At 45.0% G+C, this 27,254-nt stretch overlaps 1 protein-coding gene across 1 annotated transcript in view; it reads right to left on the bottom strand.

Moving 5' to 3' along the window:
* Window positions 1-27,254, bottom strand: part of LOC146812057 (arf-GAP with SH3 domain, ANK repeat and PH domain-containing protein 1-like) — a 1,117,518-nt gene that overhangs the window by 848,122 nt on the left and 242,142 nt on the right. Inside the window, exon 2 of the mRNA XM_085619062.1 lies at window positions 1,851-1,923. Coding sequence (XP_085475188.1) covers window positions 1,851-1,923 — 73 coding nt within the window. The remainder of the gene's footprint in view (window positions 1-1,850; window positions 1,924-27,254) is intronic.

Genomic DNA, 27,254 nt, shown 5'->3' with positions numbered 1-27,254 from the left:
CAAGTGACCCCGTCTCGACGCCGGTATCAACGCCAGTGAGGAGTGAGTATCGGCTCTACCTCCAAGCGACCCCGTCCCGACGCCGCTGCTGATCGCATCGACTCGACGCCCTTCTCGACGCCGTGAGCGCTGCTCCGGCCCGACATCCCTCGACGCCGCTGCGGATTGACCCGACTCCGAGGCACGATCGACGCCGACCTCGACGCCGACATCTCGACGCCGTGGATCATCGTTTTCTCCGTTTCTCAAGGTACTGTACTTGTGGGGTCTGTTGCGACTCCAGGCTCGACGTAGCGCTCCTCGCGGTCGACGCCGAACCTTGGGAATCTTGTAGACTCGACGTCGTGTGACTCCTGTGGGGGTTACATTGTTGCCAAAGAGCTGTGCTCAGAAGAATACTTTGCTAAAGAACAATTTGCCAAGAAGAAACCTTACTTGAACTATTATTTTTCCTTCCAAAGAGTATTTATTAAGACTGTGGTATATTTTTGTCGTTATTTGGTCTTGTGCTAAGCCTTATATAAAAATACTATTTTTATAATAACTTCTGTGTCGTGTCCATCTGTAGTGTATTCACTTTATTACTGTATGTGGTCATAAATGCTTAACACACTGCCTCTGAGATAAGCCTGTCTGCTCTGCCAAGCTACCAAGGGGGTAGCAGGGGTTATCTGAGTGTGTAATCCCCTTTCCCTGACTAGAGTTGGTAGGTCCCTATTTGTCAGAAGTGTATACCTCTGCCAACTAGAGACCGCCGGTTCTAACACATGCTTTATTAATTATAATGTTTACTTTTCTAAACAGTCGTGGGCGCCCTCAACAGGTGTTGTAGTCCCCAGGTGTCCCCATACCACATGCTAAGAACCACTGATTTAGAGTTTCTTTTCTTTAGCACACCCCACTTTCGCCAGCTGTGACTACAGAGCAGGGCCCGACTGGAAATCAAAATCAGCCCTGGCAGATATGTTCAACCCACCCCACACTGTACAGTCCACAGATATCATAGGGCCATAGGGGCATGCTTGGGTCTTATCAGACCTTCCAGCCCTGAAAGCAGACCCCAAGCCTCTATCTTACAGGTGAATTGTCAAAGTGGCGGAATGGCCAGTCCAACCCTGCTAGAAACCGTGGCTTTGTTCCCACCTTTTAGAAGTAAACTTTCTGGTAAATATTCTGGTTTACATAAAAATACCTTCAGAAAACAAGAATTGGTGTGGCCAAGCCAGGTATGGATGCAAAAATGTTCACCCTGCTATGTCCCTAGTTCCTGCTGAATTGTTAGACCTTCTTACCTGAATATATTTCACTGCACACTTTGAATTATCAATGTTTGGGTCTAGAGCAAACATTCTCGTTGATAGACACCAAAAGGGAGAGCCCCCTCACGGGTATCTCAGTTCATTCATACCCTGTTTGTCTGATTCCTACTATGGATATGTGTTGTAGTCCACTGGAAACCCCTTTCTGCTTACCCATAGAGAACATAATGCTGCTCGAACCAATAGACAGTGCTCGAACTTGGTTCGTTTAACACAGATTGTGCTTTGCCTAAAACTGACAAACTCGTTGCCAACACCACAGAGGGTGAATAGACACGTTACATAATTGATCATAAACTGTGAACAATAGGAAAGTGAAAAAGATTCTTCCCACAATCATTCAAGGGAGTTTAATTGGTCAACATTGTGCACCTTTTCCATAGAAAGATCAAAATTTCCTAAGCGAGCACGCAAAATGCATTTAAAGTCATTTTAAGATTCCGGGCCCAAATAAATAAATAAAATTACTGTGCTCATTAAGAAGTCCCTTTAAATCAAGCAAAGTAAGAGACTGAATGAAAAGGTGTCTACCTTGTCCTGATAGATGCTTTGCCTTGGCAGCTTTCTTCATTTTTTGCAACACTGCTCGATCCGCATCCAGCGCCTAAAAGCAACAAAATACCCAGGTTATCATTTAAGAAACAAGGCAATGCTACTTTTAAGAGTCGTCCAGTTGCATTGCCTGACATTTCACAGAGTATACAGGTTTTGAGATAAAAAGTCCCTCTCATGGTGACGGACATGTACCCTTGCCCTGAGTGCCCCAGATGCAATGATGTCTGGATCCCTGCTGCTGATTTTTGTTGTCATAGGTGAACACGGATCATGCATCCGCACCATGACATAGGCATTCACGTATGCTGCCTTTTTGGACTGCAAGGGGCGCCCAAAGCCCTACCCTCGTAGTGACAAAAGGCTACAGCCTTTGTCACTAGTGAGGCAGCATGAGATCAGCGTTAGCAGCATACTGTGTAGTGATCAGTAGAAGTGAACAAGCCTTTTTAGGTCTCGCTGAGTCAGCACGCATGCGCTGCTCGGAGAGACTTTAGTAGGTGAGTTTTCAAAGTGCTGCTGGCTGGCGACAAGCTTGCATTCACGCGAGCGTGCATGCGCGAACCGCCAGCCTTCAGCAGCACTTTGGTTTGAAGTTTTGAACAGCTGTTTGCTCACATTCGTGCGCTTCCCTTTATACCAACGCTGCAACTCAATTCAACCATAACCCTGCAGCTAACATTTTAATTATAATTAGGACCACGGCCGCCCCAGCCAAATCTCCAAGTATTGCAGCCGCACTCATGGAACACACATTTTGTAAACAGATCACGTACTTCGCCATATCATCATTTTTAAATGCTTCCATATTCTGAACAGAAGCAATGTTTGAAGTAGCTGCCGTAGCTTAAGGAGTGGGCTGAAAAGGAGTAGCAAACTTCGTCATGTCTTTGTAGCAGTGTGTTTGAGTGTTACACAGTTAATGCAAAGAACACTGACAATGTACTAGAGATCTCATCCGATAGCGCGAGTTATGTTACTGCAAAATTAAAAGGCAGACTAGTCGGTGTACGCATTCACCAAGCTTAGTTAATTGCACCATGAACATGGATGTAAATACATTTTTAGTACATCGCAACAATAAGCCAGTTTGCTGTAGACTAACATCTTCACCTTCTGAATTTAAATACGTAATTAAGGATAACCTGAAATCCGATGGCCATTGGTAGAGCTGACATCAGCCTAGTCCCATGCCAGCTGCCTGTGCCCACTGTGCCAGGGCTGTGCCGCTGCGCTCTGAATGCCTTCCAGCGTCCACTGCCCACAACACAAACCGCATCACCAGTCATTTATTACACACAGGGCTTTCACAACACTTCTGCAACCCGCGCCTCCTTGTGTCATGTGTGTGCCTGGAGGTCCTGGTATATTCATTTGTATAGCGACCAATGCAGTTCGTGCTGTAGCGCTTTACGTCTTGGAGATAGACATTTGTGAAGCAGCCCTGTTGCAATAATCTGGAGTTTACCCATCACGTCTGCTTAAGTTGTGGAGTGCAAAATACACAGCAGGGCATGGGGAGTGTATATGTGCCTTTAACCCTTTCACCGCGGCGGGAATTCCGCCGCGGTGCTGGGGGGTGCGGGGGGGCAGCGCGGTGGCGCTGTGCTCATGACGGAGCCGCTCCGTCATGAGCCACGGTTGAGCTGTGCTCATGACGGAACTGTTCCGTCATGACTCCGCCCATTTGCGTTGTCCCCCCGCACAGGCGGGGAAACAGCGCCGCGCAGGCGGAGCGGCCGCCAACGGCCGTAACATGACGGAACCGTTCCGTCATGAGCACACGGCAACCGTGGCTCATGACGGAGCGGCTCCGTCATGAGCAGGTAAGGGGTTAAGGGTAGCTGTATGTATGTGGTTAGGTTGTGTACGTATACGGTTAAGTTTTGTACATACGGCTAGGTCGCGTACATGCGCTTAGTTTGTTTACGTATACAACAAGCTTGTGTACATACGGTTAGGTTGTGTATGTATACAGCTAGCTTGTGTACATATGGGTAGGTTGTGTACGTATACGGTTAAGTCGTGCACATGCGGGTAGGTTGTGTTCTAGTACGTGAAGGTACTTTTGGTGCAGTCTTGTCATATAAATATATTTGAAAAATAAGGCAGCACTTTCCGTATTTCACCTACGAGTTGTGTGGAGTAGTGAAGTGCTGTCTGCTCACAGAGTGATTGATGATGAAAGGTTCGGCGATTTTACTTTAATCAAAGGAAATGTAAAGTTCAAAAATGAATGTAAGCCATGGAGACACTTGTCGGGCCTGTCTGTGCGGAGTGAAACTTCAGTCGCGCCGACTTCAGTCGGGACCAAAACTTGTACAGGCCTCTCTCTGTGGGTCAACCTCTAACAAGCAGGATGTGCCCCTATCCAAAAGAATAATTTCATCAAATTACAATATGTTGCAGGGCACTTGTTTTATTTACTGCAAAACAAAGTGTTTTAGCTTGAAACACGCCTTTATAAAGTAATGTGCCCATTACTTTTGAGAGGATGTAGTGAAGCAGCCACAGGTTCCGACATTGGAACTGGGGAACCTGGTTGGAGTCTGAGCATCGGCTCAACTGTGATTCTGGGCAAATCACTTAATCTCCCTGTGCTTACGAACAATGAACATGCCATTATATAATGTAACTGGTGCTCATGTAAAACATGCTAATACCTGTGGGTCGATTTCACGCTATATAAGAACTGCAAAAAAAAAAACTACCATGGTAACCAATATAAGGATAATTTCATAGGCATAGAAAACGATGTACGATTGTAACCTAAGCAGTTAAAAACATTTAATCAGTGCACCGTTATGATTTTACATCCTTTAACAGGTACGGTTAGTTTGCCATAATTGAATTCAATATCCCATGGCGCTATAGAATTCTCACACGGCCATTGTCTGCCAGAACAACCAACCAACACATGACATTCCACAAATAAACTTCATTACTGAGAGAGCTGGGGTGGTATACTTGCCAGTGCTTCGTAAAAACGTATAAACAAAGTCTGTTACACACCTAGCCCTGTGCTCGCCCCCTTTCCTTTCGAAGTGCATGAACTCTTTCTTCGGGTTGACCCATGAAATACAAAACAAAGGACGTCCTCCTTTAAGTTATGCACGTGCATTGTTGTTAATACGACCAGCTGGACTTATTCAGAGGAAGCAGAACAGAAACAGTAATGAAATGTGACCAGTAATATCATTGAACGGAACGTTTAAGGACAAATTAATGGCATTGTTATCATGCTCAGGGACCACAGGCTGCACTGCTCCTAGCTACGGCATAGCCATTCACCAGTGGCATATCAAGTAACTGTAGATGTTGTAGCACCCAGAATAATGTGCTGCACGGCTAAATACTTATAACATCCCAAAGGCGAGACCTATTGGCTATGCCAATGCTTGTTACGTTTGTCACTGGAGTCACTATCCTCGGCCTACATCAAATTATTATGTAGAGTTGTGCAGCACGTGTGTTTACTCCCCTGTATCAAGCTTTCAATCCCCCCCCCCGCCCCCAAGACTTGGACTGCTCGACCAGCGCTACCACTGAAAGTCAAGCGCTGGAGGGGGGTACTTGGCCCAGTTCTTCAGGAACCATAGGTCGGGCCCGGATTATCAGGAGAAAAGGCCTCAGCCCTCATGGTTGGGCCCAGAAGCTCCCGATCGCCCCGTGGCCCTCTGAACAGGGTTCGGACAATAGGGGTTTAATAGGGGAGATGATTTCACTGGGAAGAGGGAAGGACAACGTCCTCTCATTTCATTCAACTGAACATTTGATTTTTATTAGAATGTAATATACCGATCATCAAGAATAGCAAACAGCAATATTGTGTGTGCATTGCAGCAGAAAAAGATTACACACACATCAAACTTGTGGAAGTGTATGTAAACCTTGGTATAAGAGCAGCTGTCATTTACCCTCATGGCCCACTCATGCTTCTGTCAATCAGCGTGAAGAATATGAAATGGTGCATCTTTCCTTGGCACTGTGGCACAATGTAACATGTGTTCAAGGGGACGTTTTACACTTCGCTTAATTACTTCCGTACAGGTCCTTAATGCTCGTTGGCAAAGCTGATCCGGGAAAATCAACATTTTCCATTCTAGGCCAGGATCAGGTAAACACATCACAGATAAGACAGTATAACTAACGTTTTATGCCACTAAAAAAGCAGCACGGAATTGGAAACATACACATGGCCAAATTTAGAGTGCTGTTTGCCAAGTATGCTGTACAGGGATAGGGCAGAGGGAGTTGGCGCTCTACTTGCAAACTCTGTAGATGGGGATGTGAGTAAGAGACTTTACTCCATACAAGGGGGGAAATTCACCTTGTTGCAACCTTTGCACAGAAAGCTCAACATTTCCTCGGAGAGCACAATATGTGGTTTCAGGCACATCATTATGCTCTTTTCATTAGACCAACAAAAGCATGGAGTTGTGCGCGTTTGCACCCTGGAGAGGACCTTTCATCTAATTGAATGAATTAAATGATAAAAAGTGTTTCCACTGGACAATACCTGCAGCCATTCATCAACTGGCAAGAGAATTTAAATGGAATTTGTTAGCTGGAGGGGGCAATATCCTAGCTGCATGAAAGTCCAATTCTCTCCTGCACACCCCACGTTAAAGAACTTGAAAAGGTCCCTAAAAAGGTTCTATTATGTGCAAGATCACAAGCTGCCCACCAATGCAGCTGCCAACCTGAACAAAATGCTCTCTTGCTGAAGACTCGATAGGCCACAATTTCAATCTAATTTTATTGATTTAGATCTCTCACGAGATCAACAATTGAACATAAATCCACCTCTTTAAATAAAGTTCTTCTACAAAATATTTTAAAAATCTCATTTAGAACATGAATAGGACCACATCATAGTGCACAAAGATCAACTGGACATAAAGGTAAGCACTTCTTTAAAAAAATGTATACAGACTCACTCTAAAAAACTGCTACACTGATGTTATACTTATGATCAGAAACCTAGGCAACGCTGGGCTGCACCAATGATGGTTATCTATGAATCAATATAGCCCAATGCAATGGTGGCGACCTCACATTAAACTTCTCAGATGAACTCACAGATGTCCTCAGTTATGAGATCATATGTGGAAGGAGCCATTGTAGATGTCCCCTCAATGACTTTGTGGAGTCGTTACTGACACCTGCAGCATCCTGGCCAATAATGGCATGTCTTTACGCAGATCGAAAAGCTCAGGCCGTCATACTAAGTAGTAATAGATATACTCACAGGCATTAATTGCAGTTGTAAGGGCCAAGCACCATTGTCAGCTCCGAGACATGCATGCATTACAATAACATTAAAAATAAAATAAAATAAATGTACTTATTCGGGCTGCGTTCTCGGTGTCCTTCACAGTCTGCGCTCCAATAGGCACGAGTGGAAAAGGTAACTTCCCTAAGCAATCGAGACGCTGCTCTCATGCTGTTAACCAGCATGAGAGCAGCACCTGGATTGGATGGGGTGAGAGGGCTAGACGCTCCTTCAGGCCCTGGAGGTCTGTGCTTGGTCTCCACTCAGCTGTCTAAGACAGCTGGGTGGAGAACTTCATAGTGGACATGTCAGTTTGGCCGGTGCAAGACAGCCGGCCAAACTGACTTGTGCACTTTGCAGTGTCTCGCTGCCACTATTCTAGTCCTTCATGCAGCAGAGGACACACTCCTCATTTCTCCTGGCTCCGGCGAAGTCTGACCGCTGCGGTGCACCCTGTGTAAAATAAAATTGCAATGAAATCATTTAATTGCCATCATGTTGTTCGCACTGGTTTAGTGCGGCTCGCAGCAGACGGGGGCGTGGCACTCCATCGCCCTCATCCGGGCCGTTTCTATCTGTTTTGCCGCTCTAGGCGAGAATTGAAAAATGTCGCCCCCTCCCTTTTACTACCATCACTCTCTCCCCCTGTCATCCAAGCTAGAAGAATTAATGCATTAGATATTCCCAAACTCATGTTTTTGCCGCCCTCCCCTTTTTGTCGCCCTAGGCGCCCGCCTAGTCTTGCCTAATGATAGAAACGGCCCTGGCCCTCATGAAGAAACTGCAGCTGAAGAACCAGAACACTGTCCAAGTCCTGGTGAAACCCGTCCCATTTCACCTCTCCTTGCCACTCGAACAGCAGGGCAGTGGGAGAAACCGAGACAACGCATCAAGGGAGACTGGGCAGTAACATTACTGATCTAAGACAAAGGTTGTAAACAGTTCATAGCATTTCCAGCTCACTCCCTTCCTCACAGTAAGGTAGTTCTATGATTAAACAAATTCACTTTACTTCCCACCCCCCCCAGGACTCACATTTGAATAATGGGCCTGGTGTTTGTGGAGGACTTTTGAGCTTTTTGCACAAACATTTTTCTTCCCTAGGAATGTAAGGAAATGTTTCTTTATTCATGTAAGCTTATGTGCACATTGATGGTCACAATACATTCACAGTATGACTTTTTTTTTTTTAAACATAAATCGACAAAAGGATGAAACAACTAAAACGGTGACTGGCTCTCCTTCATATAGATACCACTGGCTCTGTATACATATAAGTTGAGCATGGAGGGGATACAGTTTTTTGTTTGCTTGGCTTATCATCAGCACTAAGTTTCAGTATTTTTTATGTTTTGCTTTGAAATCATACTTCACTTTTTTGTGTGAATTTCTGAGGCATGTATGAACAAAGGTTAATGTCTTATGAGCAAAAGCAACCCTTCTTAATTACAAAACATACTGCCCATTAGGCTAATTGCCATGAAGGCCAGCATCAAAGGACCTCCCCATTGTCTATCTTTTGCAAGTTTCTGTACAGTGCTAGAGCTGTGGTTTAGGGTCTTCGGGACGCAAATGGTTCATCCACATCATTTAAGCAACTAGAAGAAAAAAAATCTCAACCACACACATGACTTATAGGTAAGACATGGCTACCTTATTTTTGTTTACAAAACAGTCCTTTAAGTTTACCCCAAATGCCTGCCCTCCACCCGAGAAGGTGTACAGCCCACAGCAAGGAATGAAGATATATATGAACAAGTTTTATTCTTTTGCATGGCATCCACAAAGCAACGTATACGGGTTACAAACCCGTGACCAAGGTGCGGAAGGCTCTGAAACGCATTGGGGGATGTTTGTTGCTAACGTTTGAAAATAAACACGCTAAATACAATAGAGCCGCGGCACTGTGGTTTTTTTGGCTCATATGCACTACCATTGAGCCACACCTGCAGGCTTGTGTTGGAGATATATATATATATATATACACACACGCACACATATATATATGCACATTCAAAGGGAAAAAACAAAGGTTAAAGTGACATTACAGGTAGGTAAAAATGACAGTAAACATGTAATGTTTTACATTTAAATAACACTGAAATTCAATAGGTATAATTAACTGAAGTAATTATAACTTGGGCCCCCACCATCCACAGTGTTGTCATCACTGACGTAATTTCAGTTGTCATCAATGATATCATGGAACCTGTCCTAATTATTGCAAATGTGAGATCATAATTAGTGCGGGGTAGGGCGGGTGCTGAATGCCGATTCCAATCAACTTTAAACCTCAAATAAATGCAGTCACCAAAATCACTTTACAATCAAAGACTTCGGAAAGACAGCCTTGTCTTAGTTCTAGCAATACTAACATCCTGCTGGAATTTTATCATTAATCTCTGAGAAAAATGCAAATAACCCGGAACTCACTGGCCAACCCTCTCTTGATTCTATAAGAAACAGGTCACATCTCTGACATTAATTACTTATGCTGGCCTTCGATCTGAGTAATGTATCTTGTTTAAAAAAGAATGTAGATCAAAAAACTCGGCATGGTCCACAAAGCTTTACAAGGCAGACCACTGAATACCTAGCCAAGATGGTCATGCACTTTCAGCGTAATAGAGGCCAAGCTTTGGCGTCATCCAACCTGCTGCCAGCCGCCTGGCTAGGTACAAAAGGTTGTCCCACCACCCTCAAATATCTCTCTGGATTCTCTTCCCTCTTTATTAGGAATTAGGGGCAGATGTATGACCCTACCAATTTGCGAGTCGCAAATTGGAATTTACAACAGTGTCTCAGACACTGTTTGCTATTCCTAATGGGGTTGCAAATTGCCTGCCTCATTGACATTCATGAGGCAGGTGAAATTTGTGACCCCATTTGGAATGGCTTGCACTCCCAGAGAGGGTGGCCTGCAGGGGTCAGCAGACCACTAGGTCTGTAAGGATCTGGCCTGGCAGGTCGGGCTGGACTGTTCCCATTGGGCGGAGGGTCAAGACTGATTTGCATATGGCTGGGTTCAAACTGGAATGGCATGGTGAGCAAAAAAACGATGGATTTAGGCCCAGATCTCTGTACTGGGGTGAATGTATGACATTGTTCTGCATTCTGTCCATCAATTGTTCATTCTTTGAACAGCATTGTTTTTCCCGGGTGTGGAAGTGCACCATTCCTGGAGATTCTGCAATACCTGGTTGATGACTGGAGTGGAAAACTTTTAATGTGATCCTGATCACCTCTTTTCCTTTTTTTAGTTTATAATGTGTACTGCTGCTCTTTGTTCAGGTATGTTGTCTTTTTAAACTATACTACTTACGTTTTGTAAGGATTTAAGCAATGGACATTGAAACGGGTCCCTTCTGGGCTCTGTAGTCATCTGCTTAACATTTCAGGCAAAAACACGCATTGATTTCTGAATGAGTGTAAAAGTGTTAAGGTAATCATGTTCTGCTTACATTTCACATGCTTTACTTAATCTTGCATTCCCTATGAGGGTTTGCGTTTTCCAGGAAGTTGTTAGCTTTTTTTCAGGCAGCATATTACTCTTGTCGTGCATAATTTGAATTGAGTCACATCCAGGTGTATCTAGCGGGGCACAATTGGGTTGTAGCTGAAGGCAGTGCGAGTTTCTCTCAGTGGGTAAGTATGGAGTTCAATGAGGGAGAGGATGTGGCACTATGGCCCGAGCTGCCGAATTTGGAACTGGGGAACCAGGTTCCGCCTGCATGACCAGTCCACCACACCACTCTCCTGAGGGAGCACATTCCAATGCTAGAACTTAGAAGCCCTAGCAGCTAGACCTTAGAAGCCCTGTACCTTTGGGTGGTGTTGGTTGTTGGCGGCACAATATAAAACTTCACTAAAACGTAATTGGTGTTTTTGTAAAGCGCTCCAATAGTTTTGGGCAGTGGTGGCTTTTTTTTAAACTGCACAAAAAAAGTAACTAGTGCTAATGTGAAGTGCTCCAATACTTTGGGTGGTGTTGGTTGTTGGTGGCACTATATAAAAGTTCACTGCAATGTAACTGGTGCTTATGTGAAGAGTTCCAATAGCTTTGGGTGGTGGTGTTAGTTGGCAGAGCTATATAAAACTTCACGAAAAAGTAACTGGTGCTTATGTAAAGTGCTCCAATGCCTTTGGGCAGAGTTGGTGCTTTTTGAAACTGCACAAAAAAAAGTAACTAGTGATAATGTAAAGGGCTCCAATACTTTGGGTGGTGTTGGCACTACATAAAACTGCGCAAAAAAATGTGAAAAATAGAGTCGGTACATTTCCTACTGCGCGGCGGCACGTCGCACCCGGCGGGAAGCTCTTCTGCGGTCAGCAGCCCAGTTGCTGGAGTTGGAGCAACGTAGTAGGGGGGAGGGAGGGAACTTAGTGCGCCGACAGCTGGTATTGGCGCAACAAACCCATGCAGATACCCTGATGGACGAGGCCCACCTTGCGTGGTTAGGGTCCCGCAGCAGAATTTATCAATGGGGCGACAAGTCCAGTAAATTACTGCATAGACTATGCCAAGGGGCTTTGCAGCCCCAGATTCTCCCAAGTATACCAGGCCCAGATGGACGGGTTCTGAAAGACCCCTCCCTCATAGCTGAGGGTTTTGCAAAGTATTTTGCGGAACTCTACACCCTGAGAGAACTCCTACAGGAGGATGTGATCCATTGCTTTATAGCCGACCTCGCACCTTTTCTGATGACGTGCGGGCAGACCTGGAACTCCCGTTCACTGAGGAGGAGATCTGCACTGGGTTGGGAGAGATAAACTTGGGAAAGGCGCCGGGCCTGAATGGGTTTCCCTGCGAATTCTATAAGAAATACTTCGCCAGGTTAGGATTGCACTATCTCCAAGTCATTGAAAAAGCTAGAGACAGGGGCTGTCTGCCGCGGGACTGGAGACATGCGGAAGTGGTTGTACTCAATAAGCCAGGCCGGCCTCCAGATCAACACGCTTCATATCGCCCATCACACTACTAAATGTCGAGGCCAAAATACTGGCCAAATTGTTGTCCAATCGCCTCCAATCTCACATAACTACCTTGATTCATCTGGATCAGGTGGGCTTTATGCTTCTGTGGGCCACGCGCCACAATATCCGGTGGGCGCATAATGCAATAGCTGTCATCCAGGGAAGGGGAGTTCGGGCTGCCCTTTTGCTGGCGGACATGGATAAGGCGTTTGATTCCCTCAGTTGGGTATATTTGTTTGCGCTTCATGCCCGTCTTAATATAGGCCCGCGCTTCTTGACGTATCTCAAACTGCTGTAAACGGATGTCACGGCGTCTGTGTGGGTGGAAGGACCCATATGCTCTACATTCAGAGGCACGCGTCAGGGGTGTCCTCTGTCGCCATATCTCTTTGCTCTAGCAATAGAGCCTTTGGCAGCATGGGTGCGAATGGACGCGCAGGTGGTTGGGTTTGAGTGGGATCATGGGCTCTCGGACCGCATTGCCCTGTATGCGGATGATGTCCTTTTTTTCTCAACTGACAAACAGGACTGGGCCTAGGCTCCTCCGTAGCAAATCTTTGGTGAATCGTCAGGACTATATATGAACCCGAGTAAATCCATGTTGTGGGTACTGGGGGAAACTGCAGAACTGGGGTCCTGAGCCACGGCAGCACAGGTGTCATCAGAGGGGGGTGAAATATTTGGGAGTCTTCCTCTCAGCTCTGCAGAGAGTAGCATGGGACATAAATAGAACACCAGTTTGGGCACGGGTAAGGGAGGAAATGTAGACTTGGTCGCACATGCCCCTCTCGCTGTATGGCAGATCGGCGATTTATAAAATGGTGTCCTTGCCGCGCCTGCTCTATCAACTGCAGAACCATCCATATCCGGTGCCCCCTTCATGGTTTCGTCAGGTAAATGCGGCACTGGAACACTTCCTGTGGGCTGGGGGAGCTTCCAGGGTGGTGCAGCGGACTTGCTTTCAATCAACGTATTGTGAGGGGCTAGCCACATCAGATATTTAATCGTACTACATGGCCTCGCATCTCCTGGTGCTCAATGAATGGTGGTATGGTGACCGTGGAGACCCTGCATATGCAGTGGAGCGGAGGAATATGGGGGAGTCCACCCTACATACTATTCTGTACTCAGCACCATTGCGTAAGTCTTTGCCATGGGCCACTCAGGTGGTGTTTCGGGTGTGGAAACAGTCCCTCCGTAAGATGGGATGGTGAAATAAGCTAACTAGGGAGGCCCCGCTGTGGCAGCTGGTGGCACTAGCTGGATTTCTAGGGTGGGACAATATAGGGATTTCCACGTTAGGGGCGGTAATGCGAGGCTCGGTGCCTAAATCTTTTCAAGACCTTCAGCAAGAGTACCATATGCCAAGAACTCATTTCTATCAATGCCTCCAATTTCAGCATGCCATTTATCCGAGTATTTCGGGACTGGAGGCTCTCCCTGATTTCAGTCCGAGTGAGGCTAAGGTCTTCATGGGAGATCTGCAATATCATAAAATATCAAAGATTTACCAATCTTTGGTGACCCATAGTTCCACTACACTGGATAAACTCAGGGAGGCTTGGGTGGGGGATGTGGGTCAGTTGGATGGGGATGATTGTACGGAGACACTGGCCTCACCTAGAGGAGCAGCGATATCGATGAGGCTGTGCCTCATTATATTTAAATACCTTCACTGGGTTTATTACACTAGGCTCAGGCTGTGGAGGGCGGGTCTGATAGCATCCCCGCTGTGCTTGCGTTGTGGGCGAGAGGAGGGGTCCCTAATCCATACCATTTGGCACTGTACAGCACTCACGAATTTCTGGAGAGGGGTGTTGGCTTGTATGATGGAGGTCTTGGGGTGGGAGCTCCCATACTCACCAACATTGACAATTCTGCATATTATGGAGGGCATAGGAGCTAATCTATACAAGAGGCATCTACTACTCCTGGGGCTGACCTTGGCCAAGAGAGATATAGCTAGGTTGGGGTTCGGCGACGGCTCCTCCCTCTCTCTTGGCTTGGAAAAATGGGCTGGATTTTAGCATGGGGTTAGAGATCCCGATATTTAAGGCCCGCAAAAGCACCCCAAAATTTGGAAACGGTGGGCAGATTATCGAGGACTGGAACTGAACCCGGTGCCCACAGTGGACGCAACTATATCTACATTGTTATGCGTCCCCTCTAGGGTAAGGGACTGGATATGTGGTAAAGGACTTGACTCGTTGGGATGGGAGATGTGGTGGCAGCCGAAACGCATCTGTGTGTTAGTGCAATGAGGGAGAGGGGGGTTGAGGGATATCTGTTTTATTGTATTTTGCATTTTGACGATAACAATGTATAGACAATGATCTGCAATGTTTCATGTGGCAGATGTTTCCTGGGTCAAGGAGCTCTGTACTGTCTGTGCTCTCTGACAAAATAAAATTTGTTTAAAAGTCGGTGGAGGAGGGGATCTGTGCAACAGAGTTCAGCGGGGCAAGCGGTGACCAGTGGGAGGTGGACAGGCAGCCAAGTAAATGCGGGCAGCCATGGGGAGATTAAGTGATTTGCATGAAATCGCTAAATGTGGAACTGAGGCCGGGGCAAAAGCAGAAGAAAGCAGTCAGAAACACAGGGGAGAGGAAGGGAAAAGTATTAAAAATCAAGGCAAAAGCAAGAAAAAGCAGTGGGTTTATATTTTGTGCCATCACGGGGGCATTGGGGGTTATATGATTTATTATCTGGTGTAGTGGGGTTACACCTAGTGATGTGGGATTATATCTGGTGAATGATGTGGATGCCATCCAGTGCAACCTGCTTCCTGCCCCCTATGGCTCCTCCTGCGCCCCATTGTTTCTTGTGCCCCACCTGGCACACATCATGCCGGAGAAGGGTGATGATGTTAAAATTTTACCCCCCCCCCCCCGAAAAAATGTCTGCGGACGCCCATGCCCAGTATACTACTGAAATCCAGATTATTTGCAGTTTCCAAAGTCCTAACCGCGGCGATGTAAATTTTCCATCACAAATCCATTTTTTACACTCCGGCGGCTCTTTTCAACAAATTTCCCCCACACATTTCTCTCCAAACACTCTGTGTTGTTAATTCAAGGGTTTTTACTACGCATCACTTCACTTCCTATTCCTCACTCCCACCCTCTCTCTCCAAAAACACTATTTGACCCTTTCCGCCCCCGTGTTCTCATCCCAGAGCTTTCCATCTTGTGAGGCAGATAGGAAAAATAAAGGACTGCCCTTTGAGTTAGTCACCGCGGCTAAAAAGATGTCTGATAGTCAGACTAACAGAAGCTCATTGTTACTCACTGTCGCTTGATGTGCCATTATAGTATAAAGGGATCTGTGATGCACACGCTCCATTACAGCGAGTCTTTCGCTCACTTTACTCTACAGCTACTGCAGGCAAGCTAGTCATTATCCGCCCAGGCCGTGTCACCTGGGTAAGCGACAACGCACGCATGCACACTTTAGAGCGAGGGGCTCATTTCCTTTCAAGAGATGAAGTTCCTGCAAGTTTCACACTTTCTCCTATTCTCATCATCAGGTAGTAACCTCAATGAAACTCAATGGACCATTTTCAACATGATATTTTCTATGATCTCAAATATTTCATTTAAGCAGAACACTAACAGCAAAACATCTCCTGGGCTGACGAAAAGAACAGAAGTAGGAAACTCCACTGCCATAGCCAACAGCAAAGAAACATTGTCCATGTTCATATCAACTTATCGACTCACAATTTACTATGTGGTTTCACCTGATACGCAAAGGACAAGCAACACCATGCGTTGTGTACATTTCTACGGCAGAAACACCCACTTTTCAGAACCATTGATTCCAAGGAGAAGATTGCGATCCATATTTGGCCTTGGCTTGTGATCATAGAAGAATAAAGTGAATACCAGGCGGTCACAATTATGAAAATTCACGCTGCTTTCTGAGAGTGGACTCCTTTGATGATGTGCGTATGGTGATGAGCGTAGGTGATTTAGGGATCCTACATTTCAAAAGGCAACAGGGAATCACAATTACCACTTTTGATGATAAAATAGGTTCTCATTAAATCTTCAGCATTTCTAAATCCTTCCAGTGCTGACAATATGTGTCCCATTACACAGTACACTGCTTTGTGTACAAAGACATCTGTCCACGTCCCTACTGTACAGTCCTTCAAAAGCACCCAACAAAGATTACATGGAGGGCAGACTTTCATAGATGCACCTTTCCAATTCAGATGTCCCTTTCATGTAAATGTCTTACTACATGTGAATGCCCTGCCACATGTGTGTTATAAAGGGTCTCTAGAAGGCTGCAAAGAACGCTCTAGTAGGGAACAAGTGATTCATTTGGGCAAGTGGTTGGAGGTGAGTGGCGCAATCACTTATTATTTTGCCACAACTTTTTTATTTTCAGACTCTGACCCCGAGCAAGAGATAACAAGCATTGGCGAAGCCAAGAAGTCTTGCCTATACAAGAGCTGTTGGCTTTGCCAATGTGGTTTAGCCATGTTTTCCACCATTGTGGCTGCTGTTCAACATGGCTAAAAGTCAGTGGTGTAGAATGGAGTGGAGTGGAGTGGAGTGGAGGAGAGTATCAGAGTGTCGAAGAGTGTTGTGGATTGAAGTGTGGTGGACTGAAATGCCATGGAAGGGCATAGAGTGGAAGTCGTAGAATGGAGTGTCAGAGTGGAGTGGCATAAAGTGAAGTGGTGTAGAGTGGAGCAGAATGGTGTAGAGTCATAGAGTGGAGTGGCATAGAGTGGAGTAGAGTTGTACAGTGGAGTGCTATAAACAGGAGCTCCTAAGCACCGTGGCCCACATTACTTATAGGACACACTGTCCGTGTTTGAGCTGCAGCGCACTTCTAAATGCGTGTGCCGGGTGCAGGCTGACACAGTGCACCTTTTTACAGTTAAAGTGCTACCCCAGTGCAGCCACAAACTTATGCTTTCACTTGGGGAAGAGCATTAGTGAAAGGAGGGCGGCTACTTGAATCCACCTTTTAGCCATTCACTCTGCATGCAGCAACTCAGCCAGCATTTTAAATTCTTCCAGTGACCCCCTGCAGGGGGATGCAGTAAGTTACGGCACCCGCCTGCAACAGGGTGTCTTGATAAGTCCATGGTACCACCATTTGCCCTTCTTCGTCCCAATGGGTGCCCGCAAAAATAAAGAAAACAAATTTTGTTGCGCGCGCTGCATCGCCTTTGGGGATGCTGCGCGCTCGACGGAATTCGTTTTCTTTATTTTTTTCGTAAATTACCTGCAATCGGCCGTATGCCGCATTTTGCAACCCCCCCCCACCCTGCCCCTCCTCTGCCCCACGTCACCGCCCCGGTAACACGCCCTATACGGGCCGTCGCTGCCTGTGACTCATCCTGCAACTAAAAGTAGGTTTTATTACAGTTACGTAATGTTCATTGTGCTGCAGAATTTGTTTTAAAAAAAGGAGTGTGCAGAGTTTGAGTAAATGAAAGTTAATTGAACGCTCATGTTATTTCTACTTAGCCTCCTTTCAAGGGTAAGTCGCCTCTCCTGTCCTGCCAGTCAGCCAGTCTTTTCCCAGGTGTTTAGTCTCTTCTATGGCCTCTGCTACCTCCAGCAGAGGTCATAGCATAATACAGAGAAGTAAAATGGGCTAATTAAAATAAATGAATCACCCTGGTCAGCGCGAAAAACAGATGCATTATTCTTTTAAAACCAAAGCAAACGAATCCCATATTTAAATAAACATAAGTAAGCACTTGGCCTGTGTATTGTGTAATAAGATAAGAAGCTTAAGTAAGTGGCTGAGGTTTTTAACTCATCTAGTTTATGGTCACTGAACTGGAGCCCATCTACAACTACGAGTCTATGAGGTAGTGTCGTGATTTAGGTGAGCACGACCTGTCCAGTATAGATTTGTGGCTGACGCAGTATTTTGAGCTTGGTATGCGAGTATGCAACATGTTTGAAATGCGTGCAAAGAAAGCTTTGTGTGTTTGTACATGTAGTGGGATTTGCTATCAGGTTAAGTGTGTGTACTGCTCGATTTTACCGGCCCTATTGTGTTGATGGGTGATTAGGGTGACTTCAGTCTCTTTACCATTCAAGCCTAAGGGTTAGAGTAGTGAATGAAGTCTATTTACTAGGCACTTCGACATGATCCTGTGTTCTTCCCCATAGATTAGGGCTTGCACACATATCCTAGGGGATAGATTCGTTAGTATTAGGGATAACCTGCCCTGTAGTGAGGGTATTTCATGGAGCCGTGCTGAATTCAGGCCTGGTAGGCCTCAAACGGGAGAGACTCCATCTTTCTTTCTGCTCCGGCAGCTTGAGATGCTTCTAGGTTAAAGGGGATGTTTTAGTTATGAGGTGTTATTCGCTTGGAGAGAACCGGTTCAGACCGGCCCTTATCGAAGGATTGTATTTTTCTTCATGCCGAAGACGCTACATCAGGCCGGCCGGCTGGGAAAGTGTCCTTGGCACGGGGAGGTACAAGAATTTGGTGGGCGGCAGGTTACGGGCCGGAATTTTCCATGAGGAAATGCACCTCTATATTAGTAAAAGTCTGAGGCAGTTACGAGGCACTTACTTCAGTCCGTAGGCGGCATCTAGCCGTTAGCAGTAAAGCTACTACTTATTCCAGGGAAGACAGATGACAAACTTGAAGGCGGAGAAAAACCGAGAGACAGATACTCTTCTAGCAGAATTGCCAGAGAGGAGAGAGTAGCCGATGAGGAAGAGGTCCCAGTGACTCGGAGAAGGGAGCTACGGAGGTGTAATCTCCAGGCGAGCCGAGGCACAGACGAGAAGGGAACCTAGATGACCATTGAGTGCAGGCTACACACGACTAAGGTGATGTCGACCCCTTTCTTATTAGAGTGTACAACCTAATCTTTCACTTTTCTTTGCAGGTTATGTGTTACACAGTAATGTTGTGTGATTGCGTATATAATAAATAATAAAGTATCCAGTTTGTAGTGAATCAACATGTGCTGCGTGTTCTTGTATAAGAAGGTAGCCTATTCTTCTAGTCAGCTGTGACTTGACATGAACAGATGTTAACCCTGATCAGGTAAGTGGTAGCTGAATAAGGGAGAGAGGAACCCCTCGAACCAGAGAACAGGTTGTGCTCAAACTGACAGTTCTTGTGTGATCTGGTAAATAGTAAAACTGATTCCCCTGCTGTATGTTATGGTAATCATAGGATGAACTTGTGCTGAGGCTGCCGTCTGGGTAGGAAGTCCTGGGTCCGTCTGGGACCGCGAGGCTGAGGCTGCCGTCTGGGTAGGAAGTCCTGGGTCCGTCTGGGACCGCGAGGCTGAGGCTGCCGTCTGGGTAGGAAGTCCTGGGTCCGTCTGGGACCGCGAGACTGAGGCTGCCGTCTGGGTAGGAAGTCCTGGGTCAGTCTGGGACCGCGAGGCTGAGGCTGCCGTCTGGGTAGAAAGTCCTGGGTCCGTCTGGGACCGCGAGGCTGAGGCTGCCGTCTGGGTAGGAAGTCCTGGGTCCGTCTGGGACCGCGAGGCTGAGGCTGCCGTCTGGGTAGGAAGTCCTGGGTCCGTCTGGGACCGCGAGGCTGAGGCTGCCGTCTGGGTAGGAAGTCCTGGGTCCGTCTGGGACCGCGAGGCTGAGGCTGCCGTCTGGGTAGGAAGTTCTGGTTCCGTCTGGGACCGCGAGACTGAGGCTGCCGTCTGGGTAGGAAGTCCTGGGTCCGTCTGGGACCGCGAGGCTGAGGCTGCCGTCTGGGTAGGAAGTCCTGGGTCCGTCTGGGATCGCGAGGCCGCCACTTGTATTATAAGAGGTCTAGAGATATATATATATATATATATATATATATATATATATATATATATATATATATATATAATAGGAATTCCCTGTCCTTAGGTGGTATATATCGGTGGTTACTTGTTGTGAATAGGCCCTAGGGAGAGGGTAACGTTCTGGCTGGGTTAGAGAGGCTCTGATGAGCGGGTTCTATCTGATCCGAAAACCCAAGCAGAACAGTGTGTCTATGTGCGAGTTTCGGGCTGGCACGGTGCATATAAATTTGAATTTATTCGAGGTGTAGGTTTCTGTGGGTCACGGGTGCAGGCTTTCAGCTCCACCATTGAACATTTCACAGTGTAGCCAAAAGCAGACTGCAAGGTAAAAGTAACATCTTACGGTTGTCTCGCTCGCACAATAAAAATATGAACAATTCGATCATTTTCAAAACTGTATTTATACTGCGGTGCCATTCTCTTGTTAAACAGAAAATAGTGTACTTTAACATTAGATTTCGGCATCTCTGTAATGTAAATTAATATCGGCGTCATAGCTATTGGTTGTTATGCACTGTTGAAAGCATGCTCAAAACTATGTTAATGAGAGAGGTGAAAAATCAGCTGCACTTCCAAAGTACTTCTTTATTGGTTCAAAGGCTCCAGAAACCTTGTGTTTCTTGGATTGCAGCATGTAGCTCAGAACCTTTTGATGGCAAGTCTTGTCGTGTGTGCATTTGATTTCTCTGTGCATGCCTGTGTGTTTCGGCTTCATTGTGCGTGCATCGTGACTTGCGCGCAGGTATCCGCATTAGGAATTTTGCTTCATACCATCATATTTTGCACAGGCCGAGTGAGGACACTGCGAGCAAGATATCACAGCAGTCTCGTCATCTCACTCCCCTCTTTGTGCGCATAGTGACCGCCAAACGTTGTTTGCACAACGGTGCACAAACTGCGAAAGACAGGGGGAATCTGAAGGGCACGTCCGCCCCATTTGAAATTCTTCTGCTGCATTGTAAGGCAGGAGTCTCCCTCTGCCTTGAAACCAAGGGACAGCAGACAACTAAAAGAAGCCTTCTTGCCAGTTTGCCTGTTTCCCAGAAAGAAATGTAAATGTGCGCAACTGGTCAATATGCAAATGTAAAGGGTGCCTGGAAGGTATTGACTTTAATTGATGGAATAAATTCCTAATACACCGTCATTCTTTTTGAGGGGTATTGTAAGCTGCTACCAGTACCAGCTAAACTGTGAAGTGTGTGCTTTTAAAAGACTGTTATAAAAAACTGCACTACATACTCTCTGCAAAACAAATCTATATTTTATAATATATATATAATATATATAATATATTATATAAGAAGGAGCAAACCCGGACCCCACTGGGGAACTGACTCGCGTGAGAAGGAACTGCAGTGATACTGAGATTTTCCAGGCTAATGTTATTGAAACTAAACAAAGGTTCCTCAAGCGAGGTTATGACATTAGGAACTTAGAAAAAGCAGATGCTAGAATCATTAAAACCAACAGAAATGCAACACTGTGTGTTAAACCTAGAAAAAGTAAACATTCCCCTGGTGTTAGATTTATCACACAATATACGATGTATAGTGACAGGATTTTTAATGTTTTTAGAAAAAAGTGGCATTTACTTACGGTTATCCCTAGTTTAAAGGAACATTTGGGTAATCGGCCTTCTATCACATATAGAAAGGGCATGTCAATACGTAATCATCTATGCCCTAGATATACAACGTCGATATCCAAAAGTGGAACGTGGTTACTTCCCAAGCCTAAAGCCTTTTTTACATGTGGGATGTGTAACATCTGCCCCATGGGTAAGAACAGGCTAACTACCTTTTCTTACAACACCAGCCATAGGTACTCTGTTAATCTTTATTGTGATTGCAACACTACACATATTGTGTATGTCTTGGGCTGCCCATGTGATTTAATTTATGTGGGGAGCTCTGTTCGCCCTTTAAAAATACGAATACAGGAACATCAGAGGGCTATTCGGAGTAGAGACTCGAGATACCCTATTACTGAGCATTACGATCGTATGCACCCAGGGGATGATACATTTTGGTTTCATGCTATTGAACACATCCCGATTAACAGGAGGGGTGGGAATAGGGAACTCACTCTTAGGAGGGCAGAGGCGAAATGGATATGTCGCTTGCAGTCTATACGATTCGGACATAACACTGATAGTGAAATGCATTCCTTCTTATAGGAGACTCCACTCTCTATATGTATATGATTAACTGTGACTTTTCTAATCATTTTAATATTAATATCTATGGGCCCAGATGTTCTATCAATTTTCAGGTTTCTATCTTTGCCTTTATTGAGTTTTTCTGGCCCGTCTTTGGTTTTTACTGTTCACCTGTACTTTGGGGAGGAATATAGGTGCGGCATGGTTCTTTATCCTTCTAAGTTTAGAGATGGCTACAATTTTCCCTTTCGATGGTTTGGATCACACTTTCTATAAGCTGTGTATTATTGGATTGATACACGTTTTGTGTTTTGAATATCATTTCCTTTGAAACCTTTACGTTTTTTTGATATTTATACATAGATGTTATTAGAATATTTTTGAAGCCCGGCTCATATATATTCTTTGTTGTGTTTCTATTTAATTATATGGAATTGTAATCCATATTCGATTTTGTAAGATGGCATTGCCATGAGCTTTTGTTGTTTTTTTTAAATTTCCTATAAACTATAGTTAGGTTCCCGTTTGCTTTTGCATTTAGTGTAATATTGTGGCTCTGTTTTTTTATTCATTCCATATGGCGCTGACGTTGGCGATTCTGGTTGAGACAGGTTTGTATTGCGGACGCTGCGAATCTACTTGAGATTCCTTTAACCTTTTTGTAGCGCCGGACGCCATTTTGTTTCGTTTTTTTCATTTATTCATTCTTGTTTTATTCATTTTTCATTATTTTTCTTTTTATTATTCGGTTTGACTATTTGGCTTTATTATTTATTCTATACATTGCGGTGTCGGTGTTGTTCTTTCATATTCTAAGATGGCGCTGACGTTTTTGATACTTGTCATAACGTTTGTGACGAACTGGTGACGTCGGACGCCGCTTTGCCTGTTCCCGCGATTATTTGGGTTATAAACAACTAACTTGTTGGAAAGCGGTTGCTTTTCCTTTGAGACGACGAATATGGCGCCTTGGGACTGATAGCGTCAATCGAAACGCTACCCTCAGTGAGTATGCATTATGCGGATATCGTCCTTACATCGTGCTTAGTATACCTAGCTGCGTAAAATATATAAGGTGTTTATTGTGACTATTTGACAAGTTGTGCTACACTTTTGTAATATGTTGTCGATCTTCATGATCCTCGTGATTATATATGGCCATATTATCGCTCTACGACGTCTACACCGTTTGGGTGTTGTGTTCGTGGGTTTTATTTTTATTTGTTTATAAAATCTCCCTCGATATAGAATCACAATGCTCTAGTTGGGGAGGCGGCATACCGTACCTAAGGCAGGAACAGGCCAACATGTTAATCGATAATTGATTTGTTAGCTTCCAGAACTAGTGATTTGAACAGTTATGGATGACACCTTAAAAATGGGTAGGTTTACTTGTTTTTAAATAGACATGCACTCTGAAGTGTAGAAAGACTTATATTGGTACCTCTCTATGAGACAACCACCTGTTGCATGTTTTTACTTCGGATCGGTAATGCCTTATTATGTTACTAGAATGTACCCATATCACATAACATTTTCTTTTATTATTCTTTACATCTTGCCCCATTTGTTTACGACTTACTTTAGTCAACATTGTGGGTGAGGTGTGGATATTTAAAGCTATACATTGTTGATATTTACACCAAATTGAGAGAATAATTTGCAATGCGTGGAAAGTTTGCTTCCATTGAGATATGATTCTTACGGTGCATATATAGGAGGCACGTTTTCTGGGCCTACTATTCTGCCCCAAATCACTTACATGTGTATATGCAATACAATTATATGATATTATAGCATTACTAATGGGCATTATAATAACAACTTATTTTCATGTTATCTATGTGAATATTGTGGTAAATTTGAAATGAATTTTATTTTATCATTATTTTTAGATAATCATTGCTGAAATTTTACTTACACATTTTGTGTGTTACACCTTGTACTGCTCGATTTTCCCGGCCCTATTGTGTTGACGGGTGATTAGGGTGACTTCAGTCTCTTACCATTCAAGCCTAAGGGTTAGAGTAGTGAATGAAGCCTATTTACTAGGCACTTCGACATGATCCTGTGTTCTTCCCCATAGATTAGGGCTTGCACACATATCCTAGGGGATAGATTTGTTAGTATTAGGGATAACCTGCCCTGTAGTGAGGGTATTTCATGGAGCCGTGCTGAATTCAGGCCTGGTAGGCCTCAAACGGGAGAGACTCCATCTTTCTTTCTGCCCCGGCAGCTTGAGATGCTTCTAGGTTAAAGGGGATGTTTTAGTTATGAGGTGTTATTCGCTTGGAGAGAACCGGTTCAGACCGGCCCTTATCGAAGGATTGTATTTTTCTTCATGCCGAAGACACTACATCAGGCCGGCCGGCTGGGAAAGTGTCCTTGGTACGGGGAGGTACAAGAATTTGGTGGGCGGCAGGTTACGGGCCGGAATTTTCCATGAGGAAATGCACCTCTATATTAGTGAAAGTCTGAGGCAGTTACTTGGCACTTACTTCAGTCCGTAGGCGGCATCTAGCCGTTAGCAGTAAAGCTACTACTTATTCCAGGGAAGACAGATGACAAACTTGAAGGCGGAGAAAAACCGAGAGACAGATACTCTTCTAGCAGAATTGCCAGAGAGGAGAGAGTAGCCGATGAGGAAGAGGTCCCAGTGGCTCGGAGAAGGGAGAAGGGAACAGATCAGTGACTGCGGAGGTGTGACTTCCAGGCGAGCCGAGGCAAAGACGAGAAGGGAACCTAGATGACCATTGAGTGCAGGCTACACACGACTAAGGTGATGTCAACCCCTTTCTTATTAGAGTGTACAACCTAATCTTTCACTTTTCTTTGCAGGTTATGTGTTACACAGTAATGTTATGTGATTGCGTATATAATGAATAATAAAGTATCCAGTTTGTAGTGAATCAACATGTGCTGCATGTTCTTGTATAAGAGGGTAGCCTATTCTTCTAGTCAGCTGTGACTTGACATGAACGGATGTTAACCCTGATCAGGTAAGTGGTAACTGAATAAGGGAGAGAGGAGCCCCTCGAACCAGAGAACAGGTTGTGCTCAAACTGGCAGTTCTTGTGTGATCTGATAAATAGTAAAACTGATTCCCTTGTTGTATGTTATGGTAATCATAGGATGAACTTGTACTGAGGCTGCCGTCTGGGTAGGAAGTCCTGGGTCCGTCTGGGACCGCGAGGCTAAGGCTGCCGTCTGGGTAGGAAGTCCTGGGTCCGTCTGGGACCGCGAGGCTGAGGCTGCCGCCTGGGTAGGAAGTCCTGGGTCCGTCTGGGACCGCGAGGCTGAGGCTGCCGTCTGGGTAGGAAGTCCTGGGTCCGTCTGGGACCGCGAGGCTGAGGCTGCCGTCTGGGTAGGAAGTCCTGGGTCCGTCTGGGACCGCGAGGCTGAGGCTGCCGTCTGGGTAGGAAGTCCTGGGTCCGTCTGGGACCGCGAGGCTGAGGCTGCCGTCTGGGTAGGAAGTCCTGGGTCCGTCTGGGACCGCGAGGCTGAGGCTGCCGTCTGGGTAGGAAGTCCTGGGTCCGTCTGGGACCGCGAGGCTGAGGCTGCCGTCTGGGTAGGAAGTCCTGGGTCCGTCTGGGATCGCGAGGCCGCCACTTGTATTATAAGAGATCTAGATATATATATATATATATATATATATATATATATATTAGGAATTCCCTGTCCTTAGGTGGTATATATCTGTGGTTACTTGTTGTGAATAGGCCCTAGGGAGAGGGTAACGTTCTGGCTGGGTTAGAGAGGCTCTGATGAGCGGGTTCTATCTGATCCGAAAACCCAAGCAGAACACACCTCTACAAATTCATGGTGAGATTCTAAAAGTTACTAATTTCTATGGAAGCCTAATGTCTCTTTTCTTCTTTTTGCTGTTGTATAGCTATTGACTGATTACCTTGTTGGTCCTATGATGTTTTTTTTGATACTGGGTGTCTCTATTTCTGTCTTATCATTCATTAAGTTTGTTCTGTTTGTATACTTAAGTTTTTTCTTTTTCTCTCCTTTTTTCTATTTTTTTCTATTTCTTTCTCTCTCTCCCCGCATCTTTTAGAGCACACACTATTATCATTGGTTGATATGGCCGGTTTTTCAACTAATGATTTAAATGGTATAATAATTTAGTATTGACCTAATTTATAAATCATGTTTATTTTTAGGTTTTTAGATGGTGTTGAGTCATATGTACTGTGCTATGTCTACTGAGTGTAATGTATTTTGTCTTCACTATTAGTGATTTTTATATGGTGTCTTTTGTAATGTTTGATTTATCAATGTTTACAGGAGTTAAAATATGTATATATGTGTATGGTCTTTGTTCTATTTATATGTTATTTTTGTCAAATTTTATATATTGTCCTATGTCATTTCCAGCCCTGATGAAGTTCCATTCTTTGGAACGAAACGCGTTGACTTCTGTTTTGTACATACCTACAACCATACGAAGATGAATAAAGAATAAAACATTTTGTCTGGATATGTAACTTCATTCCTGGTGCCGCTTCCACTTCTCTTCAAGAGTTTATTTCTGGGCTTTTCAGTAGGGCCTATCTGCAGCAGGTTCTGGCGATGCTTGGCACAGGATCTTTCTACTGTATGGGACTACAAAATTGATGTGCTCGACACTAGTCGGCTGTGGGATTCAGTTTTGTAAATTCTGTAGCAGTCCATTTTATACTGAGTGTAATGAAAGTTTAAAATAATGACTTGCATGGTCACAATGCTTACTGTAGCAGACTACAACCTTGCACCACTAAACATATACAAGTCACTATTCTCCACAGCACCTACCAGAACTCCTCTTATGCCGATCGGGCTCTCTTGCTACGCTCGCTCACCTTCGCAACTTTTGCGCCCTACCACTTTCAAATGTCACCAGCCGCCACTGAAAACAAGATGGTTGTAATGATGGTGAGTGCACCAAGGGTATGGAGGAAGAAAAGGGAGGTGGTGGTGGTAGTATGAGGCGTAGTACTAGGTCAAGGAATGTGGCCTTTCGTTTCCAGCAATGAAGCTTGTGTTATTTACGGTGTGCTTCTAATTATTCAAATTTGGCTGTGTATTACTATGTATCCCATGTGTATAAACTCTTGCGTGTGCAGGGATCAGAATTACTAGTTATGCGAGTGCTACTGCAACTTGGTAATGCTGGGAGTGGTAAATTTCGGCATTTCAAAC

Source organism: Triturus cristatus, chromosome 7, assembly GCF_964204655.1.
Source record: "Triturus cristatus chromosome 7, aTriCri1.1, whole genome shotgun sequence".
Classification (NCBI taxonomy): Eukaryota; Metazoa; Chordata; class Amphibia; order Caudata; family Salamandridae; genus Triturus; species Triturus cristatus.
The sequence above is the reverse complement of the archived record's forward strand: the minus strand, read 5'-3'. Positions and strand labels throughout refer to the sequence as shown.